This window comes from Melanerpes formicivorus, unplaced genomic scaffold, assembly GCF_026170545.1.
Source record: "Melanerpes formicivorus ecotype bairdi unplaced genomic scaffold, bMelFor1.0.p_v2 SCAF_19, whole genome shotgun sequence".
NCBI classification, from domain to species: Eukaryota; Metazoa; Chordata; class Aves; order Piciformes; family Picidae; genus Melanerpes; species Melanerpes formicivorus.
The window spans coordinates 11,185,728-11,211,459 of record NW_027142371.1 but is presented as its reverse complement, the minus strand read 5'-3'; the positions used below and the strand labels follow the sequence as shown (position 1 = coordinate 11,211,459).

Below are 25,732 nucleotides of genomic sequence, written 5' to 3'. Positions count from 1 at the left end.
AATGAGGGCCTGATCCTGTCAGCTGCTCAGCCAGCCTCTGTTTCTTAGTGAGGTCATTGACATCTATGGTTTTGCAAGAGAGATCTAATGCACAGCTCAAAAAATATCATGCCATCATGAAATCCATCATAGCAAACACATACAGAAATGAAACTCTCAGGAATCCACCCCTCAGTTGTGTAATGATTCTTCTCCTTTCTCTTTTTCTTTGCCTTTTTTCCCTTTTTTCCCCCCCTTTTTCTTTTTCTTTTGTTTTTCTTTCCCTTTTCTTTTTCCTTTTCTTTTTTCCTTTTCTTTTTCTTCTTCCTTTTCTTTTTCTTTTCCTTTTCCTTTTTTCTTTTTATTTTATTTTTTCTTTTTTCTTTTTTTCGTTTTCTTTTTTGTTTTTCTTTTTCTTTTTCTTTTTCTTTTTCTTTTTCTTTTTCTTTTTCTTTTTCTTTTTCTTTTTCTTTTTTTCTTTTTCTTTTTCTTTTTCTTTTTCTTTTTCTTTTTCTTTTTCTTTTCTTTTCTTTTTCTTTTTCTTTTTCTTTCTTTTATTTTTCCCCTTTCCCTTTCCTTTCCTTCCTTTCCTTTCCTTTCCTTTCCTTTCCTTTCCTTTCCTTTCCTTTCCTTACCTTTCCTTTCCTTTCCTTTCCTTTCCTTTTTCCTTTCCTTTCCTTCCTTCCTTTCCTTTCCTTTCCCTTTCCTTTTCCTTTCCTTTCCTTTCCTTTCCTTTCCTTTCCTTTCCTTTCCTTTCCTTTCCTTTCCTTTCCTTTCCTTTCCTTTCCTTTCCTTTCCTTTCCTTTCCTTTCCTTTCCTTTCCTTTCCTTTCCTTTCCCTCTCCCTTCCCTCTCCCTCTCCCTCTCCCTCTCCCTCTCCCTCTCCTCTCCCTCTCCCTCTCCCTCTCCCTCTCCCTCTCCCTCTCCCTCTCCCTCTCCCTCTCCCTCTCCCTCTCCCTCTCCCTCTCCCTCTCCCTCTCCCTCTCCCTCTCCCTCTTCCTTTTCCTTTTCCGTTTCCTTTTCCTTTTCCTTTTCCTCCTTTTCCTTTTCCTCCTTTTCCTTTTCCTTCTTTTCCTTTTCCTTCTTTTCCTTTTCCTTTTCTTTTCTTTTAAAATAATGAAAAATATCAGATATTTGGATGCTTAAGTCACTGCTGGAAACTGTTTCTGCATTTGAAAGACTGGTCATGAGGCCTGCGTAACTGGACAGCTGCTCCCAAGGTTGGGGCCAAACCCGCCTTGCTCCACTCTTGGGAGGAGCCTGATGTTTGGAAGTTGCTTCTGGAAATGCTCCTGCATATGAACAAGCCTTTTGCCTCCAAGCATGGTGCAGGATTGGGCTCTGAGCCTTTAATCCCCACGGTAAGAAATGGAACACTGCACACAAGATGTAGTAACAAAACAGATTTAGTTCAAGGTTAGTCTCAAGAACCCTTATCTGATCACTGACAGTAATTTATCAGACAGAACCCATCATTAGTGTCAAGCTGTTTTATTACCCACTAACTTAACACTGTTTTACCAAGAGTCAAGTGTGATGTCACTCATGTTAAAGTAATTTACAGCTAATAGATATGAGGTAGGAGTCAACGTTGGCTTGCTGAGTTCCTTTCATACTCAGGGCTAACTCCTTTCATTTTGCTCAGTAAGCAAATGAGAAAGCAAGGAAAGATGGTAACAAAGGGGAACCCAACCACAGGCATGTGCCCATGCACACTCACAGGAGATTTAATGTTTCCCAGCATCTTTTTGCTTCAAAAACAAGAATTCATGCAAATACCTGAACTCTGCTATTACAGAGCTGAAATAGCCAGTGAAAGTTCAGAGACAATAACAAACTGTCCGGTCTGTGGGACAAAAATGTGCAGTGCTTTGGTCCTGTGAAAGCTCCGGAACACCAGCAAAGATGGAATCCTTGATAGGGTTGCACCACATATCCCCAAAAAGCTATGAAATCTCTTTCCCATCTTACCAGGAAAGAGTAAACTCAGGCTGAACTGACATTCCTTTTTCAGCCGTCTCGGTTTTCAGGATGAGAGTTCTCTTCACCTGGAGCAGGGAGAGAAGTTACAGAAACCTCAGTAATGAGTTTTGCTACAAAAAAATTGAGACAGTTGCATATGAACATTGTTTTGCTTCCCTGTCTTTCCTGTCTCTCTAACCAATTCTGTTCAGTCTTAAGGTCAGCCCCAGTGCAGGCTGTGTTTATAAGAGAATACATTTCCCATTTCCAAGCACTTGCTGTCTCCTCTAATGAATCCTCCTGCTGACGTCTCCAGGATCCATATTCTTAGCCCACTAGACATTCAGAGATAATCCTGACTAATGTGTATATATTCAAAGAGCTTTATTGTGCAGAATTGTACTTTTGGGATAAGGAAAGGGCATCCTGTATCAGTTCACCTCTCTAATTTTATACCCATTAAAAACTTTTTAAATCACTGCATCTGCTCTCGTTTCCCCTGGAAGTTCCTAAACTCCGGGCTATTAGGTGGTGACTTCAGATGATCCAGGAGGTGTGACCCTTCAAGTCACCAAAGAAAATCCAGAGAAGGCATACAGAGATTAAATTTTAACAGTTCTTGGGATCCCAGGTAAATATCTCGCTCTGACAACACACCTGGACTGTAAATCATCGGAGCATCACTTTTGTCAGCCCTGTCAATAACTGTCCTGGCCTGTAAATTCTGTTTGATCAAACAACTCTTGGAAACACACAGCTTCAATGGTGACCTCAGCTTCAACCCGTGGAGCCAATTGTATGCAGATTGGCCAACAGCCCCTGAGAGGAAGACCCCGACATTTGGCTGTGGGAAGGGGCCAGGAGACCAGATGTGGGGCTGAAGGTTTGGAAAAGCTGGACAGCAGCTAAACTCTACCTAGAGATTGGCCTGGGTACAGTCAGATGGGATATACATGCTCATAATTTTCTTCCTTTCCGTGGGGAACTGAATAAGGGCTTGCCAGGACTCCTGCTTCTGCATTATCTTTGCTCACTTAAAATCGTTCCAGTGGTTCCCTGTAACACATGGCTTTGCTCAGCTTGCTTCTGTGAAATCTCAAGAGCAAGCAGGAGATTGCAAGTGGCCCAATGCTGTGTCCTCCCCAGGGGGTGTATAACCACAGGACTTTCCACTGTGTTGGGAGAAAGCTGCTGGGTACTACTAGCTGTGCTCCATGCCTAAAACTTGCATGGTGCAAAGCTCAGGTTCTGGCTTAATTTTGTGTTTGAAAGTTCAGAGAAGTAAGAAAAAGCTTTCCCCTCCTTTTTCCTAACTCCAAAGCTTTCAGCCGTGAAAGCCACCACATCTCCTGGGCAGCAGGGCTGCCCAGAGAGAGAAAGAAGTGCTTTGCTTCCCACTCTAGCTGAACTAGCTGCCTCTCCACCTCTTCCTCTCCATACCACCTTTCCAACTAATTGGAGCCATGTTTTCATGCCAAAGCAGATGAAAAATGCAGCCAGTGAGGGCTGAGAGACTGCTGAGAAAGTGAAAAATGAGGCTAGGAGAGGTCAGAGATGCAGACCAAGAGAAGGAGAGAAGTGGGAAGGGGAGTTTTGTGAGATACAGGAGATTTGCTGAGCCAAACCAAGGCAGCTGAGATGTGGCAGAAAAGCTGTGAAAGGAAAGCCCAGCCTGCAAACATGGTGAGCAAAGGCAGGAAAAACATATTGGGCATAAGGGTATTAAAATTAAGTACAGCAAAGCAAGGCAAAGAACATTAAATTTAGTTCTAGTAGATAGGAAAGACTGCACCACTCATTTGTCACATCCTTTCAGTATCTTGCTTATGAGAAGTCATAGTGCCATTTCTGCCTCATGGAGGAGGGTTATTTTTAGACACATAAAATAGAGGAGGAAGGAGGTACAAAGTGAAAATTAGCCCATAATGCAGCTACTGTCTCAAATTCATCCCTAGGGCATCTGTGTTGACTTCAGTGGAAGGCTTCCACCAGAGGTTATTTCAGATCTGCATTAACAAGTGCACCTTGGTGTAATGCTGGGGTTGGGAGTCAATAACTTCATACCAAGCCTGCAACAGGCAAAAAAAAAAGTGCTTCTAATTATAGATGCCAAACTGCAGCAGACATCCAGCAATCACATCAAGACTGATTTAGAGAAGAAATGTTATAGGAAATGAAAGTCTGTCCCTGTTACTGCAGAGTACAATAAAACTTCCATAGGTGAAATTAGAGGGAGTCATGTTTTGGGGTCATGTCACCTTCTGCCCTTTCAGGACCAAACCTGTGAAGTCTCCTGGTTAAGACAAACAAACAAACAAACAAACAAAAACCACCAGATTTCTGCAGCCCTTCAGGCCTTGGAAGAAGAAAACATCTTCCGTGCAGCCAGCCTGAAGTGGCTGGATTTACCAAGCACTTAACATATTGCTATTTATTTTTTCAGTCCAAAATTTCTCACCCCCATATGTGAACACATGTAATAGCAAAGAAATAAACCAAACATGGGAATCTGGATTCAGAGCAGCTATAAAAAAAACCCTGTTGGTTTATTCCACTGCAATGCAGGTTCCTCCTGTCCTGCAGCTACATGCAGAAGAGGGCAGGTATACCTGCTTGCAGCAAACAGTCCTCCAAACCCATCCCACGCTTCCCTCCGAGGAAGCAAGCACACAAAAAAACCCCAGGAATGTCTTCAGATGTTGAAGGAGCTACAGAAACCATAGGGATGGAAGTGAAAATACAGCTTTGCTCCAAGGAGGCTTGTGTAAGGGGTAAACACTCCCAGGAGATATGTCTTGTCTCTTTGGGTGATTTTGGAACACATGCCTCCTAAGGAAACCCATGTTCAGGACACACAGGCCGTTCAAAAGCTATAAACCAGACACTAGAATGAGTGAATGCTCTCTTGTTTTTCAGATATGGGGTTTAATGTTGTATTGGGAAAGATAAATAACTAAATAGATAGATGAACAAATAAATAGATAAATAAACAGCCAGAAGGCTGGTTGGAAGAGTATCCAGCTGGGAAGCGAGAGCAGAGAGCCAGTCGAGCAACATCACGATCTCCTACTTTTCTCCCAGTAGCTGAAGTCAGTACTGCCTCCTGAAAGTCAGGGCACTCCTAGAGAACGACACATCTGAGGGTCTCCACATTTTCCTACAGGGGTTTTATTTTTTTTTTTTTCTTTTTAATCTTTGAGATCTTCCCATTTCCACTTTCTTCTCAGCAGCCCACATAGCGAGGCACTTTGTTCGTGAGAACCCTGCTGTTGATATTAGATCTCATGACTCCAGAGTCTGAAGCTTTAAGGAAAAACACCCAGTATCACGAGACTTAAAATGAAAAAAAAAAATGAGCTCATACCCCAGAGATGTCCAGCTGGGAGATTCCACTTTATGGGAACACTCTACAGAGGTCTCCAAGCGACTTGGGCACCAGCATCTCATCTCCCAACATTTAGTGGTAACATAATGATCCCAATCTCTTTCCTTGGCACAGGAAGAGCAAGGTCCTTTGCACGTTTCTCCCAACCAAACAACAACCAAGTTACATCATGAGTTTGGTGGCCGAAGCTCCTCACTTTCCTCCCTCCCCCCACCCCAGGAACAATGGCTAACTGTTCTTTTTCCATCTATAAATTTGTCTGAGTTAACAGTTCCCAAGATCTGGCAGCAAGCTGGAGCTGGGAGTGAGCTGAGAGATAGGAGAGTGACAGTCTGAAATGAAACACAGAGCTGCTGGGCCTGCAGCCGTCAGACAGGAGCCTGGCTCCCTCCCTTAAAGATTAGCGAGACTCCTTCGCTGGAGCCCTCCGCATTCCCCAAAATCCTAGCAACAAAGTGCTGTCTCTCAGCCGCCAATGAATCATGTGAATTTAACCTTTCACCTGGCCACAGGGAGGTTAATACACCAAAATAGCCTCTTTTTCCCCCCCCCCCCCCCTTTTTTTTTTCCACCGTTTATTGCCCATAATGGCAGTGGTGAGCGTGGTGGAAAGGCTTCGTAGCTGGAGAGGCTCTGGAAGTGGTTTCATAGTGGAGCTCTTTGCACACCGGCCTCTGCCAGGACCTGGGTTGGTGTTGCCAGCACCATCCCACCAGCTCAGTGCACACAGGCTCGAGTTTATTCAGGGAAATAGTTTCCATTTCACTTTAGGGAAGGCTTTTGCCTTTCATTGCCTGGCTGGTGGCTTGCTGAGCCCTCCAGCTTCAACTCCACAAGCATTTACATGCCAAAAAAGTTGTATGCACAAGGCGGCCCCCAGCATGCCCACATGGCCTGAGCCTGAGTCACTCACTGCTCCAGCCTGCCTCTGCCCATGGCAAAACTCCTGGAGAACTTCCCAGGTGGGGTCGGATCCTCACCCCATGTGAAGTGCTGAGCCTCACCTCGGGCTGAATATCCTGCCTGAGCTAGATGTTCCTGTCCTTGGGGCTTGGGGCAAATTGGAGTCCCACACATCAAATAAACCTGGAGACCACAGTGTGCCCATCTGCAAGAAAAATAGTAAAGGTGCTCTGTCCCTTGTGGTGTACTCCCAGCAGTGGGTGCTGCAGCCCTGGCCCATGCCCACTGCCTGAAGATTTAATGACTGCTCTGAAAAATGGAGCTTTCTCATAAATCAGCCTGGGAGGGAAATTAATTTTGAACAATCGTGCCAAAATCACACAAGTGAAAGTTGCTTGTGGGAGGCACGTGCCAAGCGACCCATCTTAAGGGGCACACATTGCAGCCTGCATTTTGTACCCTCTAAACAGTGTAGGCAGCAGGGTGGCTTCTGTAGCCATTGCTGGCTGGAGGGCAGCTGGAGGAATGGCTGAGACTAAAGCACCGCCATAAAGCAGATCCTTAGGGGACAGCAGGCAGTATCAGCTCTACAGGACCCCTTTTATTTTCCATGCCAGAGGAATCCTAATGGACTAAGGAAGAAAACAGGATCTCAGAGTAAGAGAGGGAAAGATTTTAAATACTTCCTCCACTCCTAACAGTTCCCCTTCCTGAGAGCCACTGCCACATGCATATAATAGGAGATAGATATTTTTTGGTGGAGCCTGCTGTTTATTTTAACTCTTTTGAGACACATCCCTCTAGCATCCCCTCACTCTTCCAAGCACAAAACCCTCCTGTCCCTGCCTGGCTGGGCTGGGGCAGCTCAGTCCTTGCCCGCAGCCCCTAGCTGCCTGGGGCCTCACGTCCATCAGTTCTCTCTAGTGTTGTCCTTTCATTCAGCCTCACATTGGCCCCAGGAGGTACCTGAGCTGGTTCCTGGGCACAGCCACCCCACCACCCCCACCAACTCAGCGACTGGGTAGGAAAGGGCTGGGGGAAGGATGGAGGGAGGAAGAGATGAGGGACCAAACTAGGGATGCAGATCAGACCATGCAGACCCCATTGTTCTCCTCCCCTCAATCCCCAACAAGGAAAGTAGCCCATAGGGAGCTTGCTGTATGTACCCACAGGCAGCTCATCCTTCATTTTGGAGCCAGACTAGGGAAACGGGCCTGGTACCAGCTGCTGAGCGGGTGTCCTGAGGCATAGCCTCACCAGGGAGCACCAGGATGAGCTCGGCTCTAACGTCGGGGCTCACTCACCCCTGAGGTCAGCAGACAGAGAGCAGCCACTGAGGCCTCGGAGGAGGATGCTGCAGCCCGTGAGAGGCAGAGGGAGGAAAAGGAACAGATTTGTCACCTCCCGGTGCACCGACGGGGAAAGGTGAACTGCCGTTCCATGATCAGGGTGCACCTCGACTCTTCCCTGCCCCGTGCATCAGCATCGGGTAGATTTCTGCCTTCCTCCTTCCACTTTCCCTTTCTTTCTTTCCTTTCTATTCGTTGGAGGGTGGGGGGGAGCTGAAAGCCCCCTCGGGGACCGCGCAGGATGCTCCCACGCGTCCGCCCCCGAGCAGGACTCACAAATCAGCCGAAGCAGGATTAGAGCCGAGAGGCCGGGGCGCCGGGCAGTCTGTCCCGGCCCGGGGGAGCCTCACCTGGAGGGGTCAGGGCTCCCTCGGGAGCCGCGCCGAGCCGTGCCGAGCTGCACCGGCCCTGCTGCGACCCAGCCGAAGCCAGGCTCTCCCTAGACGGGGGGGGACGAGGAGCGAGAACCCCTTCCTAACTCCCGCAAAAATGTGTTCGTATGCCCCTAGAAGAGCAGGGCCAGGGCCGACCCAGCCCGTCGGACGGACCGAGAGCCCGGTAAGGGATGTGCACCGGTGGCAAATCTCCCTGTGGGGGTGACATCGGGCTCTTAGGGGAAGCTTTCCCGGCCGCCTCCTCTCCGAACGGGTCCTCCGGAGAAGCAGGAGATCACCTGTCCCGGTATTTGTGTTAGTGCCGCTCCCGGGCATCTGCGCCTTGCTGCCAAGTCCGGAGTGCCCTCGGTGGATCAGGCAGCCATTTGATGTCCCTGAGGGAGACTGCCCGCACATCCCGGGCTGCCCGTGTCCCGCACCCCGGCGTGACAACCCCCGGTGCAGTGGGAGGACTGCGGATGGGGAATCGCTGTTGGCAACGGTGCCACGCTGGCACATTCTCTCCCGCTTCACTTGAAGTATCGCCCAGGAAGGGACCCTCCTCTAAAAAGGACCCAGGCAATGGCTCCCAGTTATGAAATGCAGGCCAAACTTCTACAGACAACCAACCCGCAGCCATAGGCACACACGTTGAGAGCACCGGGTGCGTCTCCCCTTCCGTGGGCAGCCCCACGCACGTCTCACTGGCGGGTGGCACCAGTCCGGGTGAGCATCAATATACGGGACCGGTCCAAAGGCCACTGGTGTGAGTGGTGCTGGAAACCCCCTCGGTGTGCGAGCACCTGTCCGCAACGCTGCTCCGCGCCCGCGGGAGGAGCCGCCCGTGGAACCCGCCGCCCATCGCTGCGGCCTCGGGGCTCCGCTGCCCGGTGGGGAGAGAGCCGTGAGCAGAGTTAAGGCTTCGTAAGGAGAAAGGGGATCGGGAAATTTGTTTAAAAAATAATAAATAACCCAAAGCAACTGGATAGGGCTGAACACGGGCACGCAACACATCCACAGGCAGGTTTTCCACCAGAAAAACCGTACTCACGGACTAAATCCCGCCGGATTTCTGCAGTGCCTCGTTGTCCTTCCAGTGTTTTCACATTTATTTGAATTCGCAGGGAACGATCGGAGGGGGCAGCTCGGACCCATTTAAAAAAATAAATAAGCAGAATAAATTACAGTTCACTAACAGCTTAGCATTGTAAAACCGGGAACGCCACGCGTGCCCACGGCTGCGCCCCGCTTTTAACAACCGAAACGAAACGAAGCAAACCCCGGCGGCAGCTCAGTCGCAGACATGGAGGGGTTGGGGCTGATTTTCCGACGGAACGTTTCCAGCGAGTAGAACCTTCCTCGGGTTGTTATTTTCTTTTTTTCTATAACTTTCCCTCCCCCCTTTCCTCCTTCTTTGTTTCCCTCTTTTTCCTCTTTTATTTTTTCCCCTTTTCTTTCTTTTTCTTTTTCCTTTTATGTTTTTTTTTTTTTTCTCTTTTCTTTTTCGTTCCTTGTGTTTCTTTTTTCTCCCTCTTTTTTTGGTTTGATTTGGTTTGGGTTTTTATTTTTTTGGTTTGGTTTAGGTTTTTTCCCTTTTGAAATTCTTTCTCTCTGCGGGCACAAGGATACCCTACAAGCCGTAAACACTCTCTTTAGCGAGAAAATAAATCCTTCTCCAGCTAGTTGCGTTGCATTATTCCGAGGGAAATAGCTGGCATTCCTACACCAGTTTATTTTGGAGCCGAAATTTCCCACCCTTCCCCTAGCGCTGGTCCTTGCAGAGCCGGGACTGGACGGCTCCCCGGGGGCCGGGCCCTCACGGCCGGACTGGGTTCCCGGAGGGTTCCCGGAGCTGGGCCTGATCCTGTCGGTAGAGGCCTGCGGGAGGTAAAGCTCTGTCTGCCCGAGGATGGAGCAAGCGGCGGGCGGAACTCGCCAAAGTTTTTTTCCTCCTTATTTTTCTATGAGGAGAGAACTGATGCCTTGGGCCAAAGACATGAAAATTCTCCGCTCGCCCCGGAGGCAAAGCCCGGTAACGATTAAATTATTTCCTTGCTCCAGAGGCGAGTGGAGAGTTAAATCCGCCGAATTACCTGCTCTGAGCGGGGACTACGCGCTCCTTCCCCTCTTGTCGCCCCTTCCCGAGTCGCACGGAAGGGGAAAAGTGGGCAAAGGGCTTTTGTACCCATCTCAAGGCCGGGAGCAGCTACAGGGAAGAGGAGCCTCTTAGCTGCTTCCCCCGGAGAAGAGCGGAGCCCGGGCTGCCGGGGTCCCGGCGGCCCCGACGGGACGGTGAGGAACCGGAGCGCTTCTCTGGCAAAGCCGCCTTGCCGGGGCAGATGGAAAGGCTCTCCTCAGCTTCAAGCCGTTTGAAAAAGGCAGGGTGGGCTGGGGTGGACACACACACACACATTAGTAAGGGTTTAATTGTAAAGGAGAATCTGAGCGCTCGCTCAGAGCAGGAAACCGCACGGGCACGTCCTCTGTGCCCGAGACCCCCACTGGAAAGTTTTCGGTGTTCCCCAGCATCTACCGGAGGCTCAGGGTGTGAGGGGGGTCATGGCTAGAGGAGCATCACCTCCCGCCCAGGGGTGTCGGTGTGACCCTCGGAAAGTGAGCGAGGTCTGCAAAGGAGGAAGCTATTCCCCACCCCTCCCCGGGGAACGGGCAGGCATCTCCAACCGTGCAAGGGTGGGTGCAGATAGAGGGGTCCGAGGCCGTGAGGGGCACCCTCGGAGGCTGCATCCTGCCCCGGTTCCGCCCGGACCCGCGGGAGTCGTCGTGCTCGTCACCCCCCCGCGCAGGGACCGGAACCGGGGGGACTTATCCCTTCCCGTTTCCACCACTCCACTCACCCCCACCCCCATGGCGAGAGGCGCCCAATCCCGGCCGGGACCGGGGCAACCCCGCCGGCCGTCACGTGGGGGCCGGCCCGCACCGGGGCCCGCCGTAAAGAGCCGCCGCCGCTGCCGCCGCGGCCACTTCCCCGCAGGGCGCAGCCAGGGACGCACCCACGGGACACAGCGGCTGCGGGAGGTGGCAGACCGGGGGAGGGCAACCCCTCTCTGTCAGGAGCTTGTTTTGGTTTTTCTTCTCCCTCCCCCATAAACTTTATTCTATTTTTGTTGTTATCATTACTTTCCTGGGATTTCGCCGGATGGTCTGAGCGCAGCTTCATGCCCACCCGGCCATGCCCGGTCCCGCTCCCTGCCCGCTGCCATGTGAGTACCTGTGCGGGAACGGGGTCGGGGGTGGGATGCTCTTTACGGTGCTTCGCGGCTTCAGCCCTCACGGAGAGGCCTGCCTGAGGATTATTTCGTTTACTTTTTTAACAAGAATGGGAGGGGAGGGGGGCTGTAATCAAGGACGATGGATGATGGGGGACGCACCTCGGGTGCTCCCGGTCCGGAGCCCCTGCCCGGGGCCGCCGGGATCCCGCTCCAGTCCGGCCCGGGAGCCCGAGGGGCCGCGCTGGAAGCGGTCAGCCTCCCGGCCGGCAAGGCCCCGAGCCGTACTCCAGGATAGAGATCGGGAAAAAGACAGGAAAGGAGATACTTTTTTGGGGAAGAAAAGGAAAGGAAAATTGTTGGAGGTGTTTTTGGGCCCTTTGGAAGTGCTCGGGCGGGCGGTGGGGCGGTGGGGAAGTGCCATAGGAGCCGGTGCTTGTGGTTATTTCTCTCTGTGGCTCTGCCATTGCTCTCGACCAGGTGTCGCGGTTGTCTCCTGCGGGAGGAATTGACCTGAGGAAAGTTTAGAAGGGGAAAAATAAGAAAAAGATATTTCTAATTGCAGCCCTTGATTGAGGCAGAGAAGAGGCAGGTAAACGCCGGCTGGTGTGAAGGGCCCCAGGACGAAGTCTCCTGGGCTCTGACAGAGTCTCAGTCCGCGGCTTTCATCTCTCCCCCACCAGGTTCCTCTGAGTGAGCCCCTCGGACACGTCGGGGTGCATCCGGCCGGGTCCTGAGCAGCTTCCACTGCCGCCGAGGACGGAACATGTATCAGGGTCTGGCCCTCGCCCCCAACCATGGCCAGTCGGCTTATTCCCACGACTCCAGCAACTTTCTCCACTCGTCGGCCGGCTCGCCCGTCTATGTGCCCACTACCCGGGTACCCTCCGTTCTCCAGACGTTGCCCTACCTGCAAAGCTGCGAGCCGCACCAGAGCCACCTCGCCAACCCCCCGGGTTGGGGGCAGAGCAGCAGCGAGGCCGCCGCTTTCAACACCGGCAGCCCTCACCCGCCGTCGGGTTTCTCCTACTCCCACAGTCCACCGGGCAGTAGCCCCCCGGGCCGCGACGGTGCCTATCAAGGGCCCCTGCTGCTGGGCGGCGGGGGCCGGGAGCAGTACGGCAATGCCTTGGTGCGCTCCGTTAACGGGTCTTACTCCAGCCCCTACCCCGCCTACGTGACCCCCGAGATACCGCCTTCTTGGACGGCCGGACACTTTGAGAGCAGCGTCCTGCACAGTCTGCAGACGAGGCAGGCGGCTTTACCCGGCCGCAGGTCTACTTTCGGTAGGTTGCCATCACTTTCATGGTCGCCTCGGGGCACCGAGGCCGTTTCCCGACTTTCAGCGCCGTCTTGGAGCCATCTCCATCCCCCACCCGGGTTGGTGGCCCGGCCATGGGATGAGCTTCCCCCTCTGGCATCCCCGACGGGAAAGGAGGGGATGATTTTATCCAGGGATGGAGCGATGGCCCGGGCACTGAGGGTGTGTGACTGACTCCGGACAGACGTGGGGTGTGGGGGTGTGACACGAAGGGCAAAGACCACGTTTCAAAGGAGAGCAATTCCCCTGGAGGACAGAGGAGCAGAGGCTGTTCAAACCCTTTTGCCCCCCTCCACCCTACGATATCTCCTTCCCACAATATCGACTTTGTGCCTGTGCTTCAATACTAACCCTTGTGTTTAAATTAGCGGGGCAGATTTATAGCTCCCTCCCTTTTAAGTAATTTATTGTGGTAAATTAGTTTATATTTGAACAGACTCTCGGGCTCCTCATTCGCCTTCACCCAAACAGGTCCCCAGCTGCATCTGCGCTGCGGCCTTCGGACAGACACTGAAACGCGCTCAGGCGTTGAACAATAAACCTCACTTCAATTCCTGCCCTTCCACACCGAAGACGCCTTTTCAAACCAAGCCCCCAGCAAATAAAAGTTTGGGGCTTGATTTAAAAGGACTCAGGGTGTACAGGGTTTATAACCCCGGGCGGGGGGGTGGCACCATCCTCCTGCGGTGATTTGCAAAGTCCTTTAAAAGCCACTTCAGCATCTCAGCTGCGTTATCGTCTTTACTGTGGTGAACCGAATTATCTTATCTTTACCCCAAGAACAAAGTTAAAGCAAGGAAGCAACCCCCTCTCCCCTCCGAGCTGCCATCAGCTCAGCTTCTGCTCCCATACCAGAGGTGTTCGGCAGTCGTTTCTTTCCAAGATTTTCTCTTTGTCTGGGGAAATCCGTTGCGTTGTGCGGGAAGGGATGGCCCCGGTCCTGCCGAGGGAGGGGATGGTTCAGAAATCCCTGCTGCACTTTGGATTTGTAAGTTTGGGAGCCGGGATAGCGGCCTCCGTCCTCTCTGCAGTTTATTTTTGCTCTCCAATAGTGTAAACCGCTCTTAAGTAGCATAAACTACTCTTCTTCTATTTTTTTTTCTCCCTTTAATGAATTATTGCAGGGTTTGGGTGGTGGTGGGGATTTTGTTGTTGTTGTTTTTTGTTTGGTTTTGTAATTATGACTATTTATTTATTATTTTCCATTTAACCCTTTTTAATTCTGTTTTAATTTCTCGCTCCGCCCCCCCCCCCCCCCCCTTTTTTTTCCCCCTTTTTCCCTTTCTTTCTTTCTTTTTTTTTCTTTTCTTTTTTCCTCCCCCTTTTCAGTAGATCATAGTTAATACGATCGCGGATTTTCTTCGGAAGTAAAAACATCGCAGGGTTAGGAAATAATTTCCAATAGAGAAAAGCGGCCGGAGGAAATGAGACCGACCCTCAGTCGGTTTCGCTCCGGGCCGCCCGTTTGCCGCGGGGCAGAGATGGACTGGAGACGCGGCTCAGGAGCGGGCGGCTCCGCAGCTTCTTCCCGAGGCCTTCATGGCGGGGGGGGAAAAGTGAGGAAAAGCCTCGCTAGCAGTAGCTGGGGGCCGCGGGAGGCCAGTGACGCTCCCTCGGGGAGCCCCGGAACGAGCGGAGCCGCATCCCGGCATCGCTCCGCGGCCAACCCCGAGCCGTTCCCCGGCCGAACGGGTCCCACCGATCAGCCACAAATGAGCCTTAATGTAAATCAGGGAAATCGCCTCATTTTGACCCCCTCTTAATTTCTTTTTGCAGTCCTGGCTGTGCCTGAGGCAGGGATAACATCACGTTCTCCTGCCCGTTCCCATCCCTGGGAAATCTCAGTCGAGCTCAGCCCTTTAGGGTATTTTCGGGAAGGAATGGGGGAATATGGTGCCTTTGAGTGAAATATTAAAGGATGAATGTGTGGAAAGAATAAATGTGTTTGGTCCACCTTTTGTAGAGTGCAGGTAATCTCCCCACTAAGCAAGAATGTCTCCACACAATAGTAGTGGAGCACACAGAAGGTCAGGAACCCTCTCCCACAGGGTCCCTGGGTGGCTCTGCACATTGGGGATGGTTTCTGACCCTCACACCTTGGATATCTGTTCCAGAGTACTTGGAGGAGTTCCCAGGGGATGGTCGGGAGTGCGTGAACTGTGGGGCCATGTCCACACCACTCTGGAGGAAGGATGGCACCGGGCACTACCTGTGCAACGCCTGTGGGCTCTACCACAAAATGAACGGCATCAACCGGCCACTCAAGCCACAGAAGAGGCTGGTAAGAGGGGGAAAATCCACAGGGAACAACCAGGGGGGTGGCTGGAGCAGGGGAATGGAAGGCAGGAGCTGGAGAGCTGTCATGGTGTCCATGCTGTTTGGGTCTTTACTTGTGTTATGGCCTGTTTGGCCCTTGGTCCTCCCACAGGAGCCCCTTGCTGCGGTGCAGAACTGACTTGGGTCAGGAGTGGAGTAAAGCCAGGGGGGATTGCTGGCTGGTGCACAGCACTGAGACAGGGCAGCAGGGACTGTAGGGGTCCCAGGGCTGCATGGAGGGGCTGCACTGCAGTTAAGTCAGGGTTGATCAGCCCTGTCGATGATCTGGGACTCTGTGGGCAGCCCCCAACTTCGTTCCCGCAGAGGTCACATTGATTTTCATTCTGTAATAATAATTATTATTACTTCTTAGTTCTTCATGCAGACACACAAGGTCTAAGCGGGGTAGTTGATAGGAGTCAGGACTGGTACTGAGCTGGCTTAGGTTTGTGGCAGCTCACGATGGGAGCGGGATGCAGTTCAGTTCCCGCGCTGCCTTTACCGACCTACCTTAAGAGGGAAATTTGGGCTTTGGTAGTTCCTGCAGGTTTCTCCGCAGGTTAAAGCATTAATCTTCTCCTCAATGTGATATTTGGCTTCCTCCAATTGGGATCCCATCGTGAGAGAGGAAAGGAGCTTCCTTTTTTTTTTCTGATTTTTTTCAGTAGAATCACTTTGGGATGTTTAAATTTGGTGGTAACAGTTTGGGTTTCCGAGCCTGTCATCAGAAGCCATCATTCCAAACAGGATGTTTGTAGGAGCTGTGCTGGGGAACAGCCGGGAGCTGCTTTTGCTTTCACTCGGGGTGTATTCCCACACTTAATCCTTTGGCATCGCAAACCAAGTTATTAGCAATAGCCCAACGATGACAAGGTTCTGTGTAAGAAAACCATTTAAAGAAAATAAAAGCAAGCCAAAACCAACCCCAAAATAAAGGCAGCTGGGGTTGAGCAAGATGGTTCATTCTGATTCTGACCCCCGGAAGCACAGCTCTGGATTTGCAAAGTGAAATGAGCAGTGGTTCCGCGGCAGATGACCCTGTTTTGTTCATCACAACACATCAAGGCATTTCTGTGAAACGCTTAGCATTCCCTGATAGGATTTGCCTGTCTCACCCAAGCCCTCCTGGTCTCCTTTAATACAATGACATTAAGCCTGCACCTCGGCAGCGGGCTTTGGTGGCTGCTGTGCTGAGAATCCCTGCGTTGCGCTGCTGCATTGAGAGAGAGGCACGAGCCACTTGAAATCCAACTCTGCATTTCGTCATCAAAATGTGGTGCTGGATGAATTTCCAGTTCTTGTTTGGTTTGGGTTGGTTGTTTTTTTTTAATGGCTCTTCCTCAAAGGATTAAGAGATGCCTCACTGCTAGAGAGGATTTCACTTTAGTGGCTTTTATTTTTGGGGGAGGATTTTATTTTCGTGGCACAGGCAGCATTTGGGGACCCTGAGCTCCCTGCCTGCTCCTCTGGTAGAGCCCCACACATAGCACCCTGTGAGGCATTTTTCAGCAAGCATTTCAACAAGTTCTTTCTGGGGGAGAACTCTGGTTTGCAGAATTAAGGGCCATTTCCCACTGGATGAGCAAATTTTGCCAGGACTTATCAAAGCACTTCCAAATTATTATTATTATTATTATTATTATTATTATTATTATTATTATTATTATTATTTTGGCGATCAGTGCAATGATAACAAAGCCCAAATGAAAGAGCTGAGCCTTGTCCAGGGGAAATATTTCACTGAGGCTGAAATAATTGAGGGGATTTTATTTTATGGAGTAAAAAAAGGGGATAGGAATTTTGACTTTCCATCCTGAGTTTGGAATGAACCATTTCAACATCTTGGATTTGCTCAAGGGTTTGACATGCCATATAGCAAGTAGTTCTGTCCCACCAGAGGAGGGGGGATGCACTGATGATGGACATGGGGGTGTCAGGCACGCTCTGCAAAATCACCACTGAGTGAGCAACCTGCACCATTGTAGCTTGGGATGTTTCTTCCCCTGAATCATTTTCATTCTGGGGTGTGTTTCCCCTGCTTACCAGCTCACCTGCATGGGCTAGGTGAGAGCAGAGCAGTGCCCATGGTGACACAGCGTTGCTCTAGGAACAATGAAATCTGCTCTTTCACAATGCAGCCCCGGGAAGGGAAAAAGGGTTGCTTTTGTCCTTTACATTATGACCTTTGTTCTGTAAGTAGATTCTGCACTGGGAGTTATTCTGGCTTCTGTTTTCACAAAGCAAAGTCCCACCAAAAGCCCTGGAGAAGGTGACGTGGCCCAAATAACACTGCGGCAGGGACATCCTGCAGCTCAGCAGTGCTCAGTCTGCTCCAGCATGGGAGAGGGCAAGCAACAGCAGTGTAGTTTCCAGTTCCTTTCTTGTTTCTCTTTTTTGGGATAAGGGCAACATCCCCAGTGCAGCCTGGACAGGTGGTGTGCTGCAGCCTGTGGATTCAAAGCACTGTGGCTTTCAGCAGAAAGGATTTATCCTCGTGGTGGACGGAAGCAGCACTTTACTCTAGGCAGTATCTCTTGTAGGAAAAATTTGTTGGTGCATTTCACAAGATGATGCCTTTGTCTTAAAAGTCAGATCACTTCTATTGTCCCAGAGCAGCTACTGGAGGCCACAGAACCACGGAATGGTTTGGGTTGGAAGGGACCGTAAAGATTGTCTCATTCCAGCCCTCCTGCAGGGACCAGGGACATCTGCTACTAGTTCAGCCCCATCCAGTCTGGTCTTGAACACTTCCAGAAATGGAACACCCACAACTTTTCTGGGCAACCTGTGCCAGTGTCTCACCACCCTCATGGCTAAGAATTTTTTCCTAATATCTACCCTCACTTTGAAACCAAGATGGATGTCTCCATCCTTGCACGTGCAGTTCCCCTGTGTGAGGAGCAGAGCTGCTGCATGAGGAGCAGAGCTGCTGCATGGGCAGCAGATACAGCACAGGGTACTTTTCCAGCTGCCCTTTTTTACAGGTTGAAATGCATAGTGAGTTTGAGGACACTTTTTGGGAATTGGGGATGGGACACATGAAAGTTCTGGTGCAATCTAATGGATTCTTAAAGCCATGCCTTGGCTTTCTCCTGGCCATTGCCTGGTGCTTCCTCATCGTCCAAGGTGCAGGTTTGCCCAGAGTCATAGTAACAAATACAAACCTCAGAGGGTATTGAGCCTTGGATCTGCCTGCTTGCAGGAGCTGAGCTCAGATATCTCAGCATGCTCTGCTGCAACTTCTTTCCTATCATCAGCACCAGGTCACCTCTTTCCTACTGGCAAGGGGGTCAGGGAAATGATTAAATCTGGAGGTCAGAAGCCTTTTTTTTCCTGTGAAACTCTGTGGTTTCATTTGCACCTTTACAAAGAAGATAAAGCAAGGTCTCTGATGTCTTTGGCCTCCCTCAGAGGGGCCTGCCCTGCTAGCTCTGAGAATTTTGGACTTTCCAAGCAGTGCTCACACACGGTCAATTCAATAGGCATCACCTCACCATTCCTTGAGCTTATCAGCAGCACTTGGCTGTCAGGCCTGGTCTGTGAAGAGTTTTTGTTTGAGTGTATGCTGCATTTGTATAAATAAACACTGGAGCACAATGTTGAAGTCAACAACTTCCTAGACAAGGTCAGAATGGTACAAAGGCAGCTGGGTGGGGGCAGGCAGAAATGCATTTTCTTTTAAGGGAACTGCTGGGAAAAGAGCAATAATGTATTGTACCCTTGTCCTTCAGTGAACAACAGTAGCCTTGACCATCTCCTTCTTCCTAATCCGGCAGGTTGTGGTGCAGGGCTAGGTTCTCATGGGTTTTCTGGGGTTTAAATTGTATGTTTTGGTCATGGAGGATGGTCTCTGCCCTTCCTGGCTGTGCAAGGAAGAGATAGCCCACAGAGAGATGTGTGGGAGATGCCGAAGAGATGTGTGGGAGATGCAGAAGAGATGTGTGGGAGATGCAGGAGGCAGGTGCAGCTGTCCCAGCAGAAAGCCCACAAGCAAGTCACAACACAGTGCTGGCAGGGTGGGCAGAGCTGTGGCAGGGCTGACATTGCCCTTGGGCCACAGAGCTAGAGAACTTATTGCCACCTCGTCTGCATACCACAGACAAAACAGTACTTGAAACAGGGACAGTGTGTCCCTGTCTCCCAGGGACCTGTGGTGACCCAGAAATCTTGGGGCTTTCCCAAGCACTTGCGTTGGCTTTTCTTCATCCACAGGTGATGACAGATCTCACTGGCCCACACTGGGCACTGTTATTCCAGGGCTAAGTGTCTCCAAATTCCCCTCTGGACCCACAGCAGGACTTGGACCTCAGAACTGTTGCACCTATTGGGTGCTTGGCACCTCCCTCTGCTCCCATTTGGGCTAAGATCTCTCCTGGCTGCAGAGATGAACACCAGGCTCTAAGGAAGCTCTGTCACTGCTCCAGGATCTTGCTGTGACGCCATGTCCTGTAATAGGGACAAGGATTGCTGTCCCCTCATCTGTGCCATGCTTGTCAGCTCACACCTCAGTGCATGACTATTTTTGCCTGGTTATTTCTTGCAAGCTAGATCCTTTCCAAAGCAACACCATTATTTGCAAATAGTTGCTGAGACCTCTTTGCTGAGCAACGAGGGAATCAAAGCTTGGGCACGTCACTTGTGTCTCTCGAAACTCAAAGCTGATCTTTATTTGACTGCTAACCTTGTAAAAACACTTTATTTTTATTCCTTCTCTTCCCACCTCATTCGTTATATTGCTCAGTCATGATAGCAAGCAATAATGGGAGAATAAACAAACAGGGAGTTCTTTATTGCCTGCATCACCTATCATCTGCCTTTGAGAGGAATCAAAGTGATTTTTCTCAGGGCTGAAGAAGAGAGTCAAGCACCTGATTGTGGAGTGCCTGTGATACCACTTCTGTCACTGGTGTCTTGCACTTAGTGAAGTCTTTTATTGAAATAGTTTGGATACCTGGTGTTGAGAGACTTCCATATGAAATGCCAATTGAGCCGACAGGTCTCTGCATAGACACTCGCGAATTTTCCAGTGGCTCAGAGTACGGTTTTCAGAAATGAGCTTTCTGCTTCTGCCAGAATGTTTTCTTTCTCCATTTGGAAGTATTAACATTTTGGAGCCAGCAATCACTGCACTCAGAAAATATGCCATTAATTAACGTTTGCATGGTGTTTCTGCAGCCTGTAAGAGAACAGATTATCTGCGAGACTTGCAAAAAATGACCTCCCATCACGGGCCACTTTTGGTTGGGTTCTGCTCAGCTCAGCCAATTGATTCCAGTTGTCTCACACCAGAGATTAATTGGGATGTTGCTGACTTTAGTGGTAGTTCTGAGTGCACAAAAGCAGAAGAAGAGTTTATTTAAAGCATGAGACATTTTTTTCTTCATGTGCTTAAAGCGTGGCTGGCATTTTCCATCTTTTTCTCTGAGTGGGTCTCCTGGAGGAAAGTTTTCTGTGCTCTGAGCCCTGATCAATTCCAGCAGATTTGTTGGAAGTCTGTGAAACGAGCTGTGAGGATGTTTGCCAGGCTATCAAGTTCAATAATAAAAAAAAACAGAAGGCACTTGCAAATTAGAGTGATCTCATTTGAATGTCATTTCTTTGATCTGAATTTGGCTATAGGGTGTGCTTCACATTTTCCAGGAAACCAGTGTAACTGGAGATTTTATTGTTGTATGAGGAGAAAATTCTCAACTAGTCATTCCTGTGCTTGCACTCACATGTTTGTTTCCTTGTTTTAAAGTCTTCCTCCAGACGTGCTGGCCTCTGTTGCACTAACTGCCACACAACCAACACCACCCTCTGGAGAAGGAACGCCGAAGGGGAGCCCGTCTGCAACGCCTGCGGGTTGTACATGAAGCTCCACGGGGTGAGGAACACATCTGCACTGGGAGGGATCCTTTGGGCACTGGGATCACAGCCCAACAGGGCCAGGATATCAGGTCTGGAGGGACCAGCCTCTAGATTTGACCCAGAAGAGCTGTAGACTTGTCCTATTTCCTTGAACAGTTAAAAGTCTGACGAGGTTCTCCAGAGTAAGTCTTAGGGGATACCAGAGCACCCTCAGGAAGCACCTGCATAGAGAAGAGATTTCTGACACTGGGTGGCTCTTTTAGACTGTTTGCAAAGTTATTCCCCAGAAAGAAAGCTTACCAGGCATTCTGAAGCTGCAGATTGAAACTCCCCAAACCCAAACTAGAGATAAGGAGGATACTTCTTCTAGATGTGGTAATTAGGAATGTGTGAAGTATGTGAAGGAGTCCACATGGAGGCCGGTTGATAACGTTGATCCACAGAGGCTGGGAACTGTTGGTAATATATTCATCAGCCAAAGAGAAGACTTCATAGAGGCCTCTTCAAACTTCTGCCATAAAGCTCCAAGTCTCTTTATCCCATGACCATTCCCTTGGAGCTCTGCAGGCTCTCAGTCTGTCAGCGTAATTTAATAGAGTCCTGTCACAAAGGTCACTAATAAATCAGGAAAAGGAAAATAGGAAATAAAGGAAAAAACTGAATTTGTGGGAAAACCTCAGCTGTTAGCCTAATACATCTTCCAGCCAAGGCCTGCTGCAGGGAAAAATAGCGCTTAGTGAAGGACAAGGACTTTAGGTGCTTTGCATGAACCTACAGCACATAAATAGGAAAGCAACACGTGTGTGGGGAGGAGATAAATAAAACACAATATTAATGCTTCCAAACTTTATCAATGTCAAGGTACCACGACCTCTGGCCATGAAAAAGGAAAGCATCCAGACAAGGAAAAGGAAGCCTAAAAACATTACCAAAGGCAAAACCTCAACAGGTACAGTGCTGCTGTGATCCATCATGGGGGCATGAGGCACAATTCAGCTCAATATGACTTCTGAAAGAAACTATGATAATTAAAAACTCATATTGTGGGGTGTTTTTTTGTTCCCCTGGTAGCTGCCTTACATGCAGGACTTGTATTTATGCATAGACATCACATGGAAGGAGGATGTTGGGTGGGAAATCTCTCTGCTGTCATACTCTCATGAGGTTCCTCTGTGTTGTGGGCAGCCAGCTCTGGCCCAAGTGCAGTCATGTTCAAGATCTGGGTTAAAATTGAGTCACAGGAAAATACAGGACTGGGAACAGTCTATTAATATGGAGGGGACACTCAGTGTTAGAGCATCCAGTTTATACAAGGACCAGCACTCCCTGGCTGTGAAAGGCTGCTCCTCTTCCTCCACCAGTGTCTTGACAGCCAAATACAAAGCGTTACGCTGACGGAGATGCTGTGGAGAGAGAAAACAGAGTTGTGCCATGAGATGTGATGGCAGCCATTATGATATAAATGCCCTTATGGGCAGATCTGCCCCTACATTGCTTCATCATCATTTACTGGTTGTCTTTTAGGGTCTACAACTTCGGCCACCAACTCCCCTTCTTCCATTACCAACGCAGACAGCACGGTCACTTTAAAGTCAGAGCCCAGCACAACCTCGCAGTATCCTGGACAAACCATTGTGTCGGTGTCGCAGGTAAGGCACAGGGGCCCGCAGCCATCATCTGCTTAGGTGGGTGCTCCACACACCTCAGCAGCTGCTGTCTTTGATGAGATACAGCAACTAGTTCATTGTGCTGAGGGCCACCAGACCGATGGACTGCATCAGATTGGATAAGGCAGGGAGCACAAGCCAAGACAGAGCAGGAAGGGCTCCAGCCTGTTGGCTCCCCGTTGGCTCTTCTGTTTTGCAGTCAGGAACTGGGACATCCAAACCCTGCTGTCGTGGAGGTGGCAAAACAGCTTTGACTCAGAGCTGGGTCTAATTCTCATTTCCTGCCATGAAATGCAAGATCTGCGACCTGATCTAGTTAAAAGCAGCCTGATTAGGTTAAAAACAACCTGATGAAGTTAAAAACAACCTGGTCTAGTTGAAGACCTCCCTACTAACTGCAGGGTAGGTGGATTAGATGGCCTTTAAAGGTTTGTTCCACCTCAAACCAGTCTGCGATTCTATGAAATCCTGGGAGTTACAACCCTGTCAAGTTGATGGGATCAAGCCAGGGTGGAAACTTCTGTAACACCCAAGAGAAGGCTCCCTGGGCAGATGTTATCTGTGCTTTACAGCCCTGAGGTGCTCAGTGCTTGCTGAGCTGCAAAGCTGTCAGAGACCCCAGACTGCAGGGACGTGCTTCTGCCCCAAGGATTCCTTTGGGTTGGGTTGCTATTTTGTCTTGGTGACATTAAAAATGGCTCCAAATCAACCCACATACCAAATGTTTGTGATCCAGCACCATCTTTATGCTGGGTTGAAGCCCTTCCCAAGCTGGATATATGTGCATGGAGGAGCTCCAGCATCCAAGCGCCTGGCACAGTGCCAGCTGCCCGGTATGGGAGAGGGGTTTGGAGTTGAAACTGACAAATCTGATTTGTGCTGTGCTCTTAAAAAATATTCATGTGCTTAGATATCTCCAAACTGGACATTTTTAGTCAATAAAAATATGCAGATGGACTCCAGGATCCCTGTACTTGCTGGAGATGGAGCACCCTTCTTGCCCAGCTTTGGGCTTCTCCAAAGGACAGCAGCAGGGACAACCTGCCCTGTTCATGCTTCACCCTAGTCCTACCACCCCACTTTGACAAGGAGAAGAGTGAGTTATTGGTTAATAATAAGCTTTCTAATGACTTTCTGCTTTCCTCCTGGGCAGGCACAGAGCCAGTCAGATGAGGCACTGGCTGGCGGCCACAGCGAGTTCAAATTTGAGCCTGAGGACTACACCTTCTCCCCCACCACCATGGCCTCACAGCCTGGGCTGAGCGTGCCACTCCGGCAGGACTCCTGGTGTGCCCTGGCCCTCGCCTAAAAACCCCCAGCCTCCAGCAGAAAGCCTTGGGACCAACGTTTTTGGCTGGCCCTGCAAACAGTCAGCGGGCAGGAGGACGGACTGCCCGGTGCTTCGGGACTGCGGGGGGTCGAGCACAGGACAGGTTTCTCTTGGAGGATGCGCATGGAAAACGCTGGGTGGATGGGGCCAGGACAGCCAAGCCTGTGGCACCAGCTCTCCTGACAGCTCGTTCTCAGCTGGAGTGACCCAGGGTTGCCTCCCCAAGGCCAGACCCCCAGGGCCGCCTCCGTTACCCTGAGGAAAGCCTTCCTCCTTTGAGACGAAACCGGCAAATAAATGCATCCCAGAATCTATTGTTTATTCGCAGTGATTTCTCCTTCCTACGACTCCTCTGTGTGCAATTTATTCCACTTTCCAATAAAGACTGTAATAACGTGGCACCAAATAACTTAATTTTATTAAAATGTAAACTCTGTGGCCTCCCTTTAGGTTTTATTGGCCACATCAGGAGGAAAAGAGAACACACACACACCAAAAAAAAAGGAAAAAAGAAAGAAAAGAAAAGAAAAGAAAGGGGGGGGGGGGGGAAGGCAAGGGTTGTTTTAAACATTTACTGTTTGATATTAAAGACAATCATCTCTCTAGAGTGTTAGCTTCTGAAGCATATAGAGTCTCAACACCGAGCTGATGAGTCAGGCACGAAATAAACACGCTGCTCTTTCCCTTTCCAGCTCCGAAACAAAGATCTTGTTCTTTAATTATTATTATTATTGTTTTAGGCAAACCTCACAACAACAACAACAACAAAATGGTCAAAACCTCCCAATAATAATAATAATAATAAAACATACTGAAATGTGGTGGGGTTTTTTTTTGTTCCCTCTCTGCTGTGTTTCCTGTTCTGGTTTGAGATTGCCAGCTCTGAGCGCTAGAAAAAAATCCGAAGTCAGCCCATCCAAAAGTTAGGAGAAAAGTTTGAAGCACTGCAAAAAAAAACCCAACCCAAAAGGGGGATGTGCTGGAGGTGTATTTGTTTGCATCCAGTTTGGGGAATGTTTTGAGTGGAGGGTTTCCAGCTTTCAGCCTTCCAAGGCAGAGATTCTTTTGTCCTTACTTTAATGAAAGCCAAGTAGAAAATCATTTCATGGAGCTGAGCTGTAGCAGAGGATCACCACAGTGATCAGTGATGCAAGATCTACATCACTCTCCCCAAAGCTGGCAGCAGTGTGTTTCTACAGCTTCTTGGAGCTCTGCTGGGAGCATGCAAGTGGTCCCTGAAGCTCCTGAGGAGCCTTGGGGTGAGGAGAAGACCATACTGAGGAGGGAAGATGGGTGGGAAATGAAGTGGAAGCAAGGTCATGAAGTTACTTCTATGGCCTGTTGTATTTGTTATTTCTAAATAAAATCCCCAGCCTGGCTGGACAGCTATTTATGGCCAGGAAGCTGTCAAGTAATAGTTCCTTAATATAGAAGTTGACCTGTCCAGGGCTTCCTGGAGCAACTTTTCCTCTTGTCAGAAGAGATGGATCACTTGATTTTTATTATAAACAACAGGCTAAAGATGATGAGAGAGAGTGAATCTGACATCAAGTCACAACTCAGTTGAGATAGAGGATGATGCTTTCCACCATGCAACCCTTGCTGGAGGAAAGGAGATGCTCCAGGCACTGGGGTGCTTGGTCCCCTCCAGTGTTGCCATAGCTCAGCAATCAGTCCCTCAGTGTAGCCTTGTGAGGGCAATGTGGGAGTTCAAGCCACTCCTTTAGCAAAGAGCATTGTTTAGAGCTGTGTTTGGAGAAGCAATTACTGGACCTTCAGAGTTTCATTAACAGCTTGCATCATGGCAAGCTCAGTGCCAGGCTCAGCAGTGGCACGCCATGTTTGTATGGTCAGGCTCTAACTGCAGACCCACATCTCCACCGTTTGTTTTTCCGCTCTCTGGCTTGCCAACATCCACAGCAGAGCCAGGCATGGCCATATAGCAGATAAGCTAGCAGCACAGGGTTGGCAGCGTGACACTGTCCCCGAACCCACCCCAAACCATGCCTTTGTGAGTCAGAAAAATGGGTGATGGGTGACACCATCCCCAAAGCCAGCCCAAACTGCCTC

The 25,732-nt window shown here is 49.8% G+C and overlaps 1 protein-coding gene across 1 annotated transcript; it reads left to right on the top strand.

Moving 5' to 3' along the window:
- Nucleotides 1-10,935: 10,935 nt before the first annotated feature.
- GATA5 (GATA binding protein 5) lies at nt 10,936-23,983 on the top strand. Its single transcript, XM_068150071.1, has 7 exons — nt 10,936-11,172; nt 11,862-12,464; nt 14,614-14,780; nt 20,556-20,681; nt 21,527-21,614; nt 22,190-22,314; nt 23,486-23,983. The coding sequence occupies exons 2-7, from the start codon at nt 11,945-11,947 to the stop codon at nt 23,639-23,641; spliced, it is 1,182 nt and encodes a 393-aa protein (XP_068006172.1). The 5' UTR covers nt 10,936-11,172; nt 11,862-11,944; the 3' UTR covers nt 23,642-23,983.
- Nucleotides 23,984-25,732: the final 1,749 nt, after the last annotated feature.